Raw genomic sequence first — 15209 nt, forward strand, 5'->3', positions numbered from 1 at the left:
TCTATGACTGAGAAAAGACTCACCTACAGGTATGACTTTTTTTTCTTTATCATTGATAAGTATGCATAATTTGAAAAAAAAATTAAGATCTAAAAAAATGTAGTAGCATAACTTATAACAGTATAATGTAATTTGTAAAAAAGTAGTTATGTTCTTGAATTGTTTCTTGTGTGTGTGTGTGTGTGTGTGTGTGTGTGTTCATTGAGATTCTGTTTAATTTTTATTTATTTTTTTGACAGAAAGGCAGTAGACTAGCATGATTTTAGAAGGATAAAATGCCAGGCAAAAAAGATTTAAAAGCAGCAGCCAAGAAAGGAGGGAAACCAGAACCAGAAAAAAGTAAACCAAAGGAAGAAGAAAAGAAAGGAAAAGATGACAAAAAAGGAGCAAAAGATGACAAGAAGGGTGGAAAAGATGACAAAAAGAAAGGAAAAGAAGAGCCACCCAAAGGTAAAGGGAAAGATGATGGTAAGAAAGGAAAGGATAAAGGCAAGGGAAAAAAAGAGGTTATTGAATCCGAGGAGGGTTCAGATGCTGAGTTGATGGATGACTTGAGCGATGAGGATGAGGATGAAGAGTCAGACAGAGACAAAAGAAAGCGTGGTGGAAAAGATAAAGGTAAACCTGCAAAGGGAAAGTCCAAATCTAGACAGCCTGATTCTGATGAAGATGAGGATGATGAAGATGAGGATGAGGATGAAGAAGATGAGGAGGAAAGTGAAGAGGAGGATAAGAAAGCAAAAAAGAAATCAAAAGATCACCATAAATCTAAAGCTGAGGATGATGGAAAGAAGAAGAAAGCAAAAAAGAAGGAAGATTCTCCACTTGGACCACCACCTGAAGACAAAAAGAAAAGAGGACTCAAAAACACTTCAAAACTCTTCATGAGGTTCTCTGGATTTAAGAAGAGGAAAAGCTCAAAGAAACGTCTTAAGAGCACTTCCAAGCTGTTTCTTGGACTTGGCAAAAGGAAGAATCGTTTGCTTAAGAAAAAAAGGAGGAAATCTCTTTTGAGAAATGCTCCAAAGTTCATGATGCGCTTCAAAAACAGCAAGAAAAAGAAAAAAGAGAAGGAAAAAAAAGATCCGTCAGAACCAAAGCCAACCTATATGCTTATCAAATTAGGTGGAAATTCTAAAGAAGCGGAGAAGAAGCCAGGATTTTTTAAAGGTTTTTTTGGAAAAAAGAATTCAGGGGATGGGACTGGTTTTAAATATAGGGGGCAAATATTAGGTAAGATTGCTGGGGCAACAAATTGGCTTACCAAGAGGTTCCTCTCCATTAAGGGTCGTCAGAGTGGAAGGGACCATGATGCCTGGGGCCAGAAAAACAACAAAAAATATCCTGCTGGCAGTCGCCAAGCTAGCATCCGAGGTTATCACAATTATGCATATGAACATGACACTGGAGGATATGATTATAGTAACCAGAGCAGGATGGACAGAGGTGCATTCCACAGACAGTCAATTCAGAGGCACTCTAACAGGTATAGTGAACAGTATGGCCATGTTCAGGGACATCCTTCATTTCCACAGCAATACTCTCAGTATGAAGAACCAAATAACTATTATGACATGCAATCACATGATCAAGGCTATTATGAGTTGCAAAATGGATACTATGACCCACATGCAGCCATTCAGGATGAGGGTGAATATTATGATGATGGTATGGACTATGGTGATCCTTACGGAGCTCAGGAGCAGATCGGCAATTACCCACAGGAAATGGGCTACTATAGTCAACAGTATCCACTGGATCCTTATTTCGATGATGGCATGGAGTACTATGATGACAATCATTATCCAATTGGGAACAGCTATGATCTGTATGGGAATGAAATTAATCCATATGCCCAGACTCAGTATGGATATTATGATGACCCTCAAGGCTTCTATAGTGACCCATATGAAGTTGAAATTTCAGATGATCCATATATGGATGCTTATGGGGATGCTTATGACGATCCTTATTTTCAGGACTATCAGGTTAACTACAGTGAAACAGATGTTGACCCATATCTACAATCTTCCTACAATATGTATGATCCGTATAGTTATCCAATGCAAGACATTATGGAAGGTGAAGAGGCTTATGGAATGTATGGTGAGAACTATGGAGATTTCTCTATGGAAACTATGCCCCTTCACGGAGATATGGAGTTCAGACTCCCAAGACCCCAGGTCAAGATTTTTGGTAAAGAAAGGATTGATGTTGAGCTTCCTCCTTTGCCTCCACAATATGATTTTGAGGAAATGTCAGACATACAATATGAAAATTATCCGTATATACCTGGAGCCACAATGGATGATGGTTTTTCACAGACAGTTCATCCTCAAGAAATGTTTCATCCCGCAATGCCCCAAGTACCCACACCAACAGCCATGCTAATTAAGCAAGCAAATAATCCCCAGGGATTTGTCAATCAACATATGTCACATATGGCTCAAGCTGGTGGATTTCCACCATCTCCCACACCAAGCAGGAGGTCTATGCCAGGAATGGCCTCCCCTCTGCCTAGGCCTATGCCACCCATGGCAACCATGGAACCTATGTCAAGTTTTGGAGAGCCGGTAATGGACGTTAGACGTTCCCCCGTACCTATGCGCAGACCAAGCCCCCATGCCTCTCCACAGCTATCCATGCATCCTGGTGCTCCACACCCTATGAGAAGAAGCCCATCCCCACAGCCCTCTCTGCGTGGCATTGGAGGCATGGGAGCACCTCCATCTCCAAGACTAGCCAGAGGTATGTCCTCTCCAATAAGTCATGTTCATCACCCTCCATCTCCAATTGGACGCAAAATGAGCCCACCTGTTTCTCCAACACTTTCTAGACGTTTACAGCCTCAGGCTTCATTTAGAGAAGGGCCACCCACTTCACCAACATCTCCTAGACGTTTGCAGCCTCAGGTTCCATTTAGAGAAGGTCCACCTGCGTCACCAACAGTCCCTAGACGCTTGCAGCCTCAGGCATCCTTTAGAGAGGCACCACCATCTCCCCAGCCAGTGCCTGGCCGCTTACCCTCACGAGCTCCGTCTCTCTATACCAGTCCTCCAGCTTCACCTCGTGCATCTATTCGGAGGAGGAGCCCCCCACAGTCTCCTCGTGCCTCAATTAGGAGACCCAGTCCACCTTCCTCACCTTCACAAGTTCATCGTCCATTTGGTGCCAAGAAATTTCAAGCTTCCCCATCTCCTCTTAGGCGGGTGAGTCCTCCATCTTCCCCTCAAATGGGTATGCGAACCATGGCCAATGTTCAACAGAGGGATCTTCACAGGCCACAGTCTCCATTAATGCCTCAAAGAGTTTCACCTACTCCCTCTCGAAGAAGTTTTACTATGGAACCAGACTCCCAACAACCACCACTGCAACGCAGATCCCCCTCTCCTACCCTTTCCCGCAGGTCCACTCGCCTTATGAAGGATTCTCCACCTTTTGGGCCCCCTGGAGGTCGACCACGAGGAAGGGGCCGTCCAAACATCCCGATGGGAGCTGTGAAACCATATCCTGGCAGAGGGGGTCATGCTGGAGCTCCAACACAAAATGTGCGTCCGTTTAGACCATCCATACGTAGTAACAGGTCCATGATGCCTCAGGATTTCACAGCCTCCCCACAACTCTCAGGTCAACACACTGGAATGGGCATGAGAGAACAAAGTCATTTCAATCTTCCAGGAACACCTGGTCCAATGAGAAACCCACAGAGACCCATTGGTCGTGGCCGTCCACTCATGGCCAGACAGTCAGTGAGGCATGGACCTGCCATGATGCCCCCTTCACCTCAACTTTCTCAAAAACACATGCCCCCTCCATCACCTCAGATGTCTGTTAGACATCTCTCACGACCAGGTTCTCCTCATCCATCTATTAAACATGGCTCCCCATTACCCATGCGTTCTACTTCCCCTAGGGCTCTGCCGACTTCTGTGCTTTCTGGTCCTCCGATGTATGAACCTTCATTTGCATCTCCTTTGCCTATCGGCATAGAGCCGATCCCTGTAGAATTTAATCAGATTAGTGGTGTTCCTCAGTCACCAATGCTTACCGGTGCCCTCCAAAACCAAAGTATTAGGAATGCATCCTATATTTCACCCGTTCAGCAGCCCATGTCGCCTTATGCTCCTGAGATCATTAATGTTCCACAGGTTCCTGGTCAACCCCCTTCACCAGTTCCCTCCCTTGCCCTGCAGCCCCCTAATCTAAACAATGCTATGCCTGTCTCCCAATTGCAACCAGTACCGTCACCATATAGTCCTGAAATGGTTGTACTGGATCAGTATACAGAACAGATGGCATCTCCACTTTTGTCAAATGCCTTACAAAATGCTCAACTAAGAGAAGCTTCCTACATTTCGCCCATGCAAAGACCAGGTTCACCTTATGTTCCTGAAGTCGCTCAATTTGGTCAGATCCCTGAACAACTACCTATTTCTTCCCCGTATGTTCCTCAAATGGAAGCATTTGAACAAGTTCCAGGTCAGCCAGCATCACCTATGCTCTCCAGTGCAATTCACAATCCACAGCTTCGCAATGCTTCATACCAATCATCTTTTCAAAGGCCACATTCACCCTATACTCAGGTAGAGCCAGACTTTGATTACATTGAAGAGCCAGATGCTGGCCCCCTTCTTTCCAATGCTCTTCAAAATTCAAATGTCCGCAATGCTTCTTACCGAACACATTTACGTCGCAGGGGATCCCGTGTCCCCCCTGGCTATAGTCCAATGGGATCTCCAGTTCTTTCATCAGCTTTGCAGAACCAAAATATTCGTAAAGCATCATACCGAGGACCTGTCCAGGGAATGGTCTCCCCTTATACAGCTGTGCCAGGTTACAGGCAGGATCCTAGGAAATCTCCTTATCTGTCTGATGCATTGCACAACCCCCAACTACATGGTGCCACTTACCGCTTACCTGATGGGTCATTAGTATATGGTAATCAGGTAGCAAATGTACACTCTTCTCCCATGCTAACCGATGCAATTGGAAATAGTCAGCTCCAGAATGCTTCATATAGACTTCCTGCTGGGTCCATAGTGGACCCACGACAGCAACAATCTTTCTCACCAAACCTCTCAAATGCTCTGCAGAACCAAAACATAAGAAATGCCTCTTATAGACTTTCAGATGGATCGATAATATACCCAGATTCTCATTTGCAACAAACTTCTCCAAACCTGTCCAATGCTTTAAGGAATCCAAATGTGAGGAATGCAACTTATAGACTTCCTGATGGAACAATAATATACCCAGACTCTCATTTACAGCAACCTACTTCTCCAAACTTGTCCAGAGCCTTGCAGAATCCAAATATGAGGAATGCAACTTATAGACTTCCAGATGGAACTCTTGTAACAGCAGGACAACAACAGTCAACCTCACCAAACCTGTCGAATGCACTTCAGAATCAGAACATTAGGAAGGCATCATATAGATTGCCAGATGGGACAATAATAATGGCCGATCAGGAACCAACATCTCCAAATCTGGCCAGTGCACTGCAGAACCAAAACATTCGAAAAGCAACTTACAGATTGCCAGATGGCACATTAATAACAGACTATGGGCAGCCCACATCTACTTCCCCAAATTTATCAAAGGCACTTCAAAACCAACAAATGAAAAATGCCAGTTATCGTTTACCTGATGGCTCAGTTATAAGTGGACCAGTTTACCAACCTAAGTCTCCAAATTTGTCAAGCGCACTTCAGAATCGGGATTTGCGCAATGCTACTTACAGGTTGCCTGATGGCTCCATAATAAGCGCTGATGCAAGTTATAAACCTACAACCCCAACTCTTTCCTCTGCACTGAGAAATGACGGTTTGAAAAATGTCTCTTATAGGCTTCCAGATGGATCTGTCATTTCACAAGCTTTGTATAAACCAAGAAGCCCAAACATTTCAAACGCCTTGCAGAATGACAATATTCGCAGGGCTCAATACCAATTGCCAGACGGATCTGTTATTTCAGCAGATCCTCGAAGACATAAAAGTCCGAATCTATCACAAGCACTTCTAAATCAAAATCTTCGCCAGGCCACATACAGATTACCTGATGGATCAGTCCTCTCACAAGGATTTGAAGTCTCCACTTCGCCACATTTAATGGATGCTCTGAAGAATGCTGACCTGAAGAAAGCTTCTTATCAACTACCAACAGGGATCTCCACCTATTTGACCTCCTCTGGGCAGGTGGTTATTGGACCAGATGGCCGTTATGTTGTAGTTCCACCACAGAGAAAAGGTCCAGGTCCAGAAGATCACTGGGCTCAGAATGACAGAGACGGACAAACTGCAGAGGACCATTGGGCTGCAGAAAAAGTCTTGCCTCATGATACAGTACAGAACCTCATTAAATGGTCTATGTACCGAGATGAGAAAATGATGGATTATCTTACCCCACCACCAGCTAGTATTAGGCCAGGGGAAACAGAGCTGCAGTGGGTACCAGATCGTGAAGGGGAGCCAAGAGGGCAGTGGTATGACAAGGTAAATTATTTTTAAGACATAAAGCTAATTGTTGGGTTGTTTAATTAATAAATGGGAACAGAAATTACAAATACTGTGTATTTGTCCTGCCCCAGACACAGTAATTGTATCATGCTTTCTTTTCTTTTCTCTTTCTTGTTCTTATTGGGAAGGAATTAAAAATATTAGGATTAATTTCACTAAACTTAATACTGAATACTGAGTAATGATGTTAGGTAGACAGCAATGCAGTTGTCAGATTTAACAATGTTAACTTCTGTTATCCTTTAAACCTTAACAAAAGGCCCAGCCAAGCTCACCTATCTTCATCAGGTTTTAGCTGCAGTCTGCAACTACATCGGATGTCAGATGAGATTTACAAGGCTGATTATAACTGATCTCAGTTTACCTTGCTGACCAGTGATAATCATCTCTGCATTATTGTAGAGCAGGCCCTAGAAAAGACAACTTGACCTAATTCACCAGAGATATTCTGTAATGCAATGGTATGAGTTTGAAAATGTCTTTTCAGATTTTTTTTTTAATATTTTTAACTTCCATGTTGCATTTTTCAAACAGATGTATTCTATAAGAAGCCTGCCTACTGTCAGCTACAGGGTGAAAAGGGAAGGAGATGGAGCTGAGGACATGACACAAATGGAGTATGTCAGCATATAAATATACATGCACAAATTTAAAGATGATTATTGGATATGAAATAAATTATTCCTCCAAAAAAATTTTTCCAGAGAGCTTACTGAGGCAGCAGTATTAATAAACCTGAAGATTCGCTTTGATCAAGCACTTATCTATGTGAGTCTTGCAATGATATTCCAGTAAGCAAACACACACCACAATGATTGTGTACAAAGATATGGTCAATATCTTTGAAAGCAATTGATTTACATTGTGTTATATTATGCACAAATCAGAAATGCTTGTACTTGTACTATCAGTGACCACACAGCCCATTATGTCTGCAAAATTCTGCAGAAAAACACTTTCTAATAAAGTCTAATAATCTAATAAAAAGAAACACTTTTCTTAACATTCTTTGTTATTTAACATGAAAATACTACACTTGATAGGCCAATAAGCAGATTTATATTTGAATAAAGTTATTTTAAAATGTTTTTCTCAATAGCATGAATAGACTTCACCATTATAATTTAAATCTCTTGTGACTCTAACTATGTTATTTCTCCTGTATTTTCTAAGCAGACATACATTGGCAGTATTTTGGTGTCTCTGAATCCATACCAACTATTTAACATCTACGGCACAGATGTGGTTCTGCAGTACGAGGGCCATGGCTTGGGAGATAACCCACCGTGAGTCTTAACAATCACAATTCTTAACAGCACATTTTATTATAACTCCTAAAAAGGAGGAAAAAATGGTTGCCATATCCTTTGTTACAGTCCATATTTTATTACAAATGTATTTTTTTATTTACCCAGTTAGGCAGATAATATGCACTCATTCTCAAAAACATGAACATTGATAATAAGAAGAAATATTTTATAAGCACCATATCAGCATTTTAGAAGGATTTCTGAAGGACCATGTCACACTGAATACTGAACAAATAGCTGCTTTACATTACAGCAATAAATTTGTTTTTAAATTGTAGAAATGTTTGACAGTATTACAGTATTTTTACAGCATTATGCCATTCAAAATATTATATTACACATTTTTATTGTATTTTTAATCAGATGAATGCAGTCTTGCCTTATCAACCTTAAATTGTAATAGTAGTCTTAATTAAAAGTCCAACAAAGAATCAATCCAATACTTTTATCAACCAAAATGTATAGTATGTAAGCCTTCTTTCTTATACATGTTTGTTTCCAGTCATCTCTTTGCCATTGCAAACATTGCCTACACCACAATGATGGACATCAAGCAAAACCAGTGCATCATTATCAGGTCAGATGAAAGTATGTGAGTGTGTCATTTGTAGAGGATGTGGAAATATTGTTTGTCTATGTACTGATGTTTTAGTAAAGTTTTTGTGTTTTAGTGGGGAAAGTGGTTCTGGAAAGACAGAGGCGACCAAACTGGTTCTGAGGTACCTCACTGCTATTCACCATAAGAGGAACATTACGCAACAGGTATGGAAAAGTATATGAGCGAGGATTCAAACTCATTGCTATATGTTAGCATAGTCAATGGTTACAGTTTGTGTTAGGGATCAGTATTGTTATTTTTAACTAAAAGTTACTTTTAATAGTCCACTTTAGACACACTATTTTCACCGTACCTTAACAGTAACAGATTATTAACACTCTAATGACATATAGTTGCAAAGTTACTGTAAAAATTTAACCATTAAAGATAAAATAGTTTAAAATGAAGCTGAAAAATATTGTTGAATAATTGAAATTGAACTGAACTGAACTAAAAATTTAGAAGCTAAAATAAAAAAGAAAACTAAATAGAAAAATTACATAGCAAAATAAATGAAATTAATATTAAACTAAAAATATTAATTTAAATGCTAATTTAAATATTGATAACCTTAATTAACTGATAGCTGATAGTTAATTGATAACTTATTAACTAAATAATTACTATAACAGTAGATGAATAATACAAAAATAATATGGTTAGAGATAGGATTAGAATTATGTGTCATTGAAAGGCAAGTTGTTCCAATTCCAACAAATGGTTTTGATCAATATTGTAATCATGTCATACACCACAGGTGAGAAATATTTTATAATTACAGAATTAGAGTACATTTCTGGAAAAATTTGTTTAAATCTGCGTACATTTGTTCAGTGTTTGTTAATGAATGTGTAATCTGTATTTTTGTTTTTTTATTTAATGCTTTCCTCTGTTCAGATTGAGGTAAACATTTTGTTTATAACCTAAACCTCTAACCTTGTAAATATTACTGAATTCTTTAGGAAGTATGTTTAAATTTCTTAATATCCAGATTCTAGAGGCAACTCCTCTGTTAGAGTCGTTTGGGAATGCTAAGACGGTTCGAAATGATAACTCCAGCCGCTTTGGGAAATTTGTGGAGGTCTTTTTGGAGGAGTGAGTATTTATTTCTGTTGTATATTGCTTCTGTTTCTATATTTAAAAGCATTTAAAGTGGAATGTTTGAATGTTACATTACATTATAAGTCCATTATAATATGCTTTTCTTACTCTTTAATGTTTCTCAATCCTGAAACCGTTTCTTGAGAGATAACAAGGGAACAAGATCTGACCTTATGTGAAAGTAGGGCAGTGAGGTCGTTATTTAACCTCTGAAAGTTAAAGAGAGGAAGCAGATGGAAAGAGAATTGAGAAGGCCAAGGAAAGTTTGTACACTTGACCAATCTGTGTTATGTCGTTGGTATCAGAGGGGTGATCAGTGGTGCCATAACCTCGCAGTATCTACTGGAGAAGTCCAGGATCGTTTTTCAGGTCTGTTGTTTCTTGCGCATTTAATTTGGAAAAGGCTAAAGGAGCCACGTATTAATAACTGACATTGTGGACCTCATCTGTACTGTGTCTGCAGGCCAAAGATGAGAGAAACTACCACATCTTTTATGAGATGCTGGCTGGACTTCCTGCGCACACAAAACGGGCCTTCTACCTACAGGAGGCTGAAACCTACTACTACCTGAACCAGGTAAATGCAGCCATTTACCACAACAACCAAAGACGAATTGTCCTTCAACACAGACAAATAATATAGAGAAACTAAAAGAAAATGTTGATTTTAATAATTATATATACACACGCATATGACATATGTATAAATAAATATCTTTACTGTCATTTTAACTTGAACGCACCCTTGACATAGATAGATATATAGACATAGACAGACAGATAGAGATACCAAGAGCAAACGTTCAAATCATGTCATATTAGGGTGGTAACTGTGAGATCATTGGGAAAGATGACGGGGAGGACTTCAGGAGGCTACAGAGTGCCATGGATATTCTCCACTTCAGTCCTGAGGACCAGAGCAGCATATTCAGAGTGCTCTCATCCATACTGCACTTGGGCAATGTCTTTTTCCATAGAGTGGAGGTATCGTGCACTTAAACATTTGAAAGGTTCCTTCAGTACTTTTATGCAAATATAACACACGCACATGAGCAATGTAATTAATCTTGTGGACTGCGTTCTCTGGGTTCTCTTTCTCAGACAGAGGTGCAGGAGACAGCTGGTGTGGTGAGCACTCAGGAGATTCGTGCAGTAGCCGATCTGTTGCAGATTTCCCCAGAGGGTCTGCAAAAAGCCATCACCTACAAAGTGACGGTACATACACCCATAATGTGCTTTCAGCAACAGCATGTGGTATTTTGGGCCACTTTCATTTGATGTGGAAACCATCTCAGAGTCACATTGTCCACTTTGCATATGTACTGAACTCTAGCCAACCTTCTGATAGAAGAAAGAGAAAAAGGGTGAGAGAAAAGGAGACATTGTAATGACATGCAAGCAGGTTACTGTTGATGAGTTCCAGTAACCTAATTTAATTATTCTGAGTTCAGCTCTGTGGAAACCACAGTAATCTAATCAGGGTTTGCTCAGGGCTTGAGTAATCTTAACACCTAATAGCTCGCTCACTGCCAGGATACCTTAGCATTACATCACAGAAAGGTCCATGAGGGTTAGTGAGGTCAGACAAGATAATGTCAGGTCAATTGTATTACCATAGTGTTATTCACATATTTTGTATTTATAGAAAATGGAACATTTCATTGTCCCTAATTCCCCCCAATCCTCTTTTAGTATGTATGTGCCGTGGTAGTATTTGTTGTCTTTAATTTATGATGAATTACAATATAAAGTATTTTTAAAAAATCAGTATCAGTAATATTTGCTGATTTTTTTAACTGCATGTTTAATACACTTAATAATAATAATTAATAATAATGAGTAATATTAATGAATGAATGCTTATTTACAATAATAGGAATTTCAAAACAACAAAGTAATATATAAGGACACAGAATAATTCTCACAATTTTCATAATTTTCATAATTATAATAGTAATAATACAAATCTTGCTAAATATTATTTCCTATTATTTTTTATTTGTGTGTGATATATGGATTATTTGGATTTTATCTGTTTTACTGTTAATTTTACGTTTGGTTAAATTAACTGGTTACCAAGCACAGACAAGATAAAGTCAGGTCAGTTCTATTTCTAAAGCATTATTCACAATACATTTTGTATTTGTAGAAAATGGAACAATTATGCTTTTAATAAGAATATTTACCCTCTAATGCAAAAACAAATAATTAATAATTAATAAAATAAAAATCTCATTCTAGTGCAAAAAAGCACACAATGGTAGCATTTGTTGTACTACTTTTAATTTATGTTGATTTAAGTAAATGATAGTAATATAGTAATTGTAATAAATGCTAATATACAATTATAGGACATAGTACCTCAGGACACATGAGAATACTCAAAAAAAATGTAAAAACACAAAATACACCCAAACACATGTTGTTATATCTAACAAATTTAAAGCATTTTGCTTTACATTTGGTGTTACATGAATACAGTGTGTTTGTGGTTTGTGTCATGTTGAGCATCTTGCTCATTTAATAAGTAAAGCTCTGTTATCCAGAGCTCACAGGTTTGTGTTTACACTACCACTTACTTGGATCAACTGTCACATAACACTATCAATTGCACAAGCTGACTGTTACTGTGTGAGTGACATAGAGTGTGTGTGAGGGTGAAACTGTATCCAGACCTGTTCCCTGACTTCCAGGCAAGATGAGTCATAAAATTTAGGTATTTCTAGACATATGTGACCCTGGACCACAAAATCAGTCATAAAATGCTGGAGTATATTTGTAGCAATAGCCAAAAGTACATTGTATTTTAAAAATACTGTGCGAAGCGTTCAATGAAGTAGCATACAGTACCACAAAAATATGCCATAAGTGGCGTTAAATGTGTCAATGGATCACTCGCTGGTTAGATATTTTATTATTTTTTAGTTGTCTTTACACGTATTTTGGCTTTTGTGCTTTGCTTTACGTTCACAAAATTTTCACAAATACAGTACCTAAACGGCGTGTTATTTGGTTTTGTTACAGGAGGCAATGAGAGAGAAGATATACACTCCCCTCTCAGTAGAAAGTGCTGTGGATGCCAGGTACACATTACGAAATATTTTCTATTTATTATATTTGCAATATTGTTTTCATTGCATTTCATGTATGTTTTTCTCCACTCGAATTACAGAGATGCAGTTGCCAAGATCCTTTATTCCTTGCTCTTTCAATGGCTGACAGAACGTATCAATGGGCGGGTCTACCCCAGGAACGAGGCGCTGTCCATATCTTTACTGGATATATATGGGTTTGAGGTATACAGTGACACTCCTGAACACACATAGAAACACATTTTGACACAGCTATTACCTTAAAGGTTAAGTGCACAGATTTTTTTTTTGGAATCCCTTCTAAATGTGCAAAATAATATTTACCATTGAGATGAGGAGAAGTATCATCATTAATTGCATATATCTCCATGTCATCTTAATATGTGGTGTCCAGACCTTGACGTTCAACAGCTTTGAGCAGCTTTGTATCAACTATGCTAATGAGAGCCTGCAGTTCTTCTTCAGCAAAATCATTTTCAAACAGGAACAGGTGAGAACTAATATGCACAATACTGTTCAAAGGTTTGGGGTCATAAGATGATTTAGTGTCTGTGGTGATCACCAAGGCTGCATTTAAAAAATAAATAAATAAATAAGTAAAAGCAGTAATATTGTAAAGTATTATTATAATTTATAAAAGCTTTTGCTACAGCTAAAATTTTACATTTAACATTAAAATGTGTTCTTATTATTCAACGCTGATTTTTCAGCATTATTATTCCAGTCTTCAGTGTCACATGATCCTTCAGAAATCATTCTAATATGCTCACTTGGTACTACAGAACCTTTCTTATTATTATCAAAAATGAAAACATTTTATAATGTCATAAATGTCTTTGCTGTCAGTTTTGAGCAATTTAAAGCATCATTTCCAAATAACAGAATTTTTTTGTTTTTTTTCTTGCTGACCCTGAAAACACCTATGATTTCTCTGAAATATTGATTTCAAACATTAAATTGCACACTCTCTTTCTGCACGTCTCTATAGGAAGAGTACATTCGAGAGCAAATCAACTGGAAAGAACTAACCTTCACCGACAACCAAGCATGCATAGACCTCATCGCTGCAAAGCCCCATGGGATACTCCGCATCCTTGATGACCAGAGCTGCTTTCCACAGGTTGCACACTTAAATGTTAATGCTAAATGGGGATAAATGAAAAAAATAAATAAATAACTACCCGTTTTCACATTTGCTGACAGGCCACTGACAACACCTTCCTTCAGAAGTGCCACTATCATCACGGAAACAACCCCCTTTACTCCAAGCCAAAAATGCCACTGCCAGAGTTCACTGTCTATCACTATGCTGGTCGTGTAACTTACCAGGTAACAGATATACTAATTGCATATGCTGTATTTTAATTACTCAGTTAATGCCAAAAGTCAGAGGCCAATGACTTTGGTAACTTTTAATTAATTTACCATTTGTAACTAGGGCATTAATGATAACAGCTTGTGAAAACAGAATCTCACAAAGGGTTGTACTGATTTTAGGTCCATAAATTCCTGGATAAGAACTACGATCAGGTTCGTCAGGAAGTATTGGATCTGTTTATTCAGAGCCAGATCCGAGTGAGTGTATTGCTTTCCTACAACAATTAAAGAACGAGACCAATAACAAGAAGCCTTAATTTCTTCTGCATGGGCATAGGTGTGTTTTACGGAAACATGAAGTATGAATGCGAGTGTATTTTTCTAATATGCATATGTTGGGTGTGTTTTCTAGATAGTGTCCAATCTCTTCATAAGGCACGCTGAGATGCTGAATCATCAGAAAGGAGCAATGAACAGGAACAGTACAGTGACTCGGAAATATCAGCCCTCTACTGTGGCCGCCAAGTTCCAGCAATCACTACAGGAGCTTCTAGACAAGATGGAGAGGTCTTAAACATGCAAGCACACATAGAGATATACAAACTCATATTAGCTTATATACCTGCATTTATGTACTTGTTGTATCTTCTGATTGTGTTTCTTTTTTTAGACAGTTAAATATCCAGTTTTTCTTACTTTTTTCAGGTGCAACCCATTTTTTGTCCGCTGCATGAAGCCAAATAATAATAAGGTATGAAAAGACATTACACAAGCATCACTATTACTTGTTTAAGCATTTGAGCGCAGTTTGCTATATGGACTGAGTTTCTTTTATCAACCTAATGCATAAGTTAATTAAATGTATTTGCATGTTCGTTCAGGAACCTGGTATATTTGACCCTGAGTTGGTTGCTACTCAGCTCAGATATTCAGGAATCCTGGACACGGTCCGCATCAGGAAGGAGGGCTATCCAATCAGAGTGCCGTTCCATAAATTCTTAAACAGGTATCCTACTCAACAGCTGGTGCTTGTTACTTATGGATGCAGTGCGGTGCTGTGTGTAATCTAGTCTAGTGCTATAAATAGACATGCGCCACTGTATAGAATACAGCATGTTAGAATAAATTATGTCTGCCGATGTGTTTCCAGGTACAAAGCCCTGCTAGGAATGAAGAAGCCGCCACCTCCAGATGGAGATAATTGTGTCATTATGTTAATGAAGCTCTGCCCAATCAACAAGGGAGATTATCAAGTGGGTGTGTCAAAGGTAAC

At 38.8% G+C, this 15209-nt stretch overlaps 1 protein-coding gene across 1 annotated transcript in view; it reads left to right on the forward strand.

The window, feature by feature from the left end:
* The first annotated feature begins 275 nt into the window (after positions 1-275).
* The window catches only part of myo15ab (myosin XVAb), a 35518-nt gene continuing 20584 nt past the window's right edge, over positions 276-15209 (forward strand). The window contains 23 exon segments of the mRNA XM_043236243.1: positions 276-618; positions 703-6494; positions 7053-7135; positions 7223-7286; positions 7695-7804; positions 8331-8405; positions 8500-8590; positions 9324-9329; positions 9418-9521; positions 9833-9896; positions 9991-10104; positions 10350-10511; positions 10629-10742; positions 12552-12610; positions 12700-12823; positions 13014-13109; positions 13608-13739; positions 13823-13948; positions 14117-14194; positions 14349-14503; positions 14642-14687; positions 14818-14942; positions 15087-15204. Coding sequence (XP_043092178.1) covers positions 276-618; positions 703-6494; positions 7053-7135; positions 7223-7286; positions 7695-7804; positions 8331-8405; positions 8500-8590; positions 9324-9329; positions 9418-9521; positions 9833-9896; positions 9991-10104; positions 10350-10511; positions 10629-10742; positions 12552-12610; positions 12700-12823; positions 13014-13109; positions 13608-13739; positions 13823-13948; positions 14117-14194; positions 14349-14503; positions 14642-14687; positions 14818-14942; positions 15087-15204 — 8181 coding nt within the window.

This window comes from Puntigrus tetrazona, chromosome 1 (assembly GCF_018831695.1).
Source record: "Puntigrus tetrazona isolate hp1 chromosome 1, ASM1883169v1, whole genome shotgun sequence".
Classification (NCBI taxonomy): Eukaryota; Metazoa; Chordata; class Actinopteri; order Cypriniformes; family Cyprinidae; genus Puntigrus; species Puntigrus tetrazona.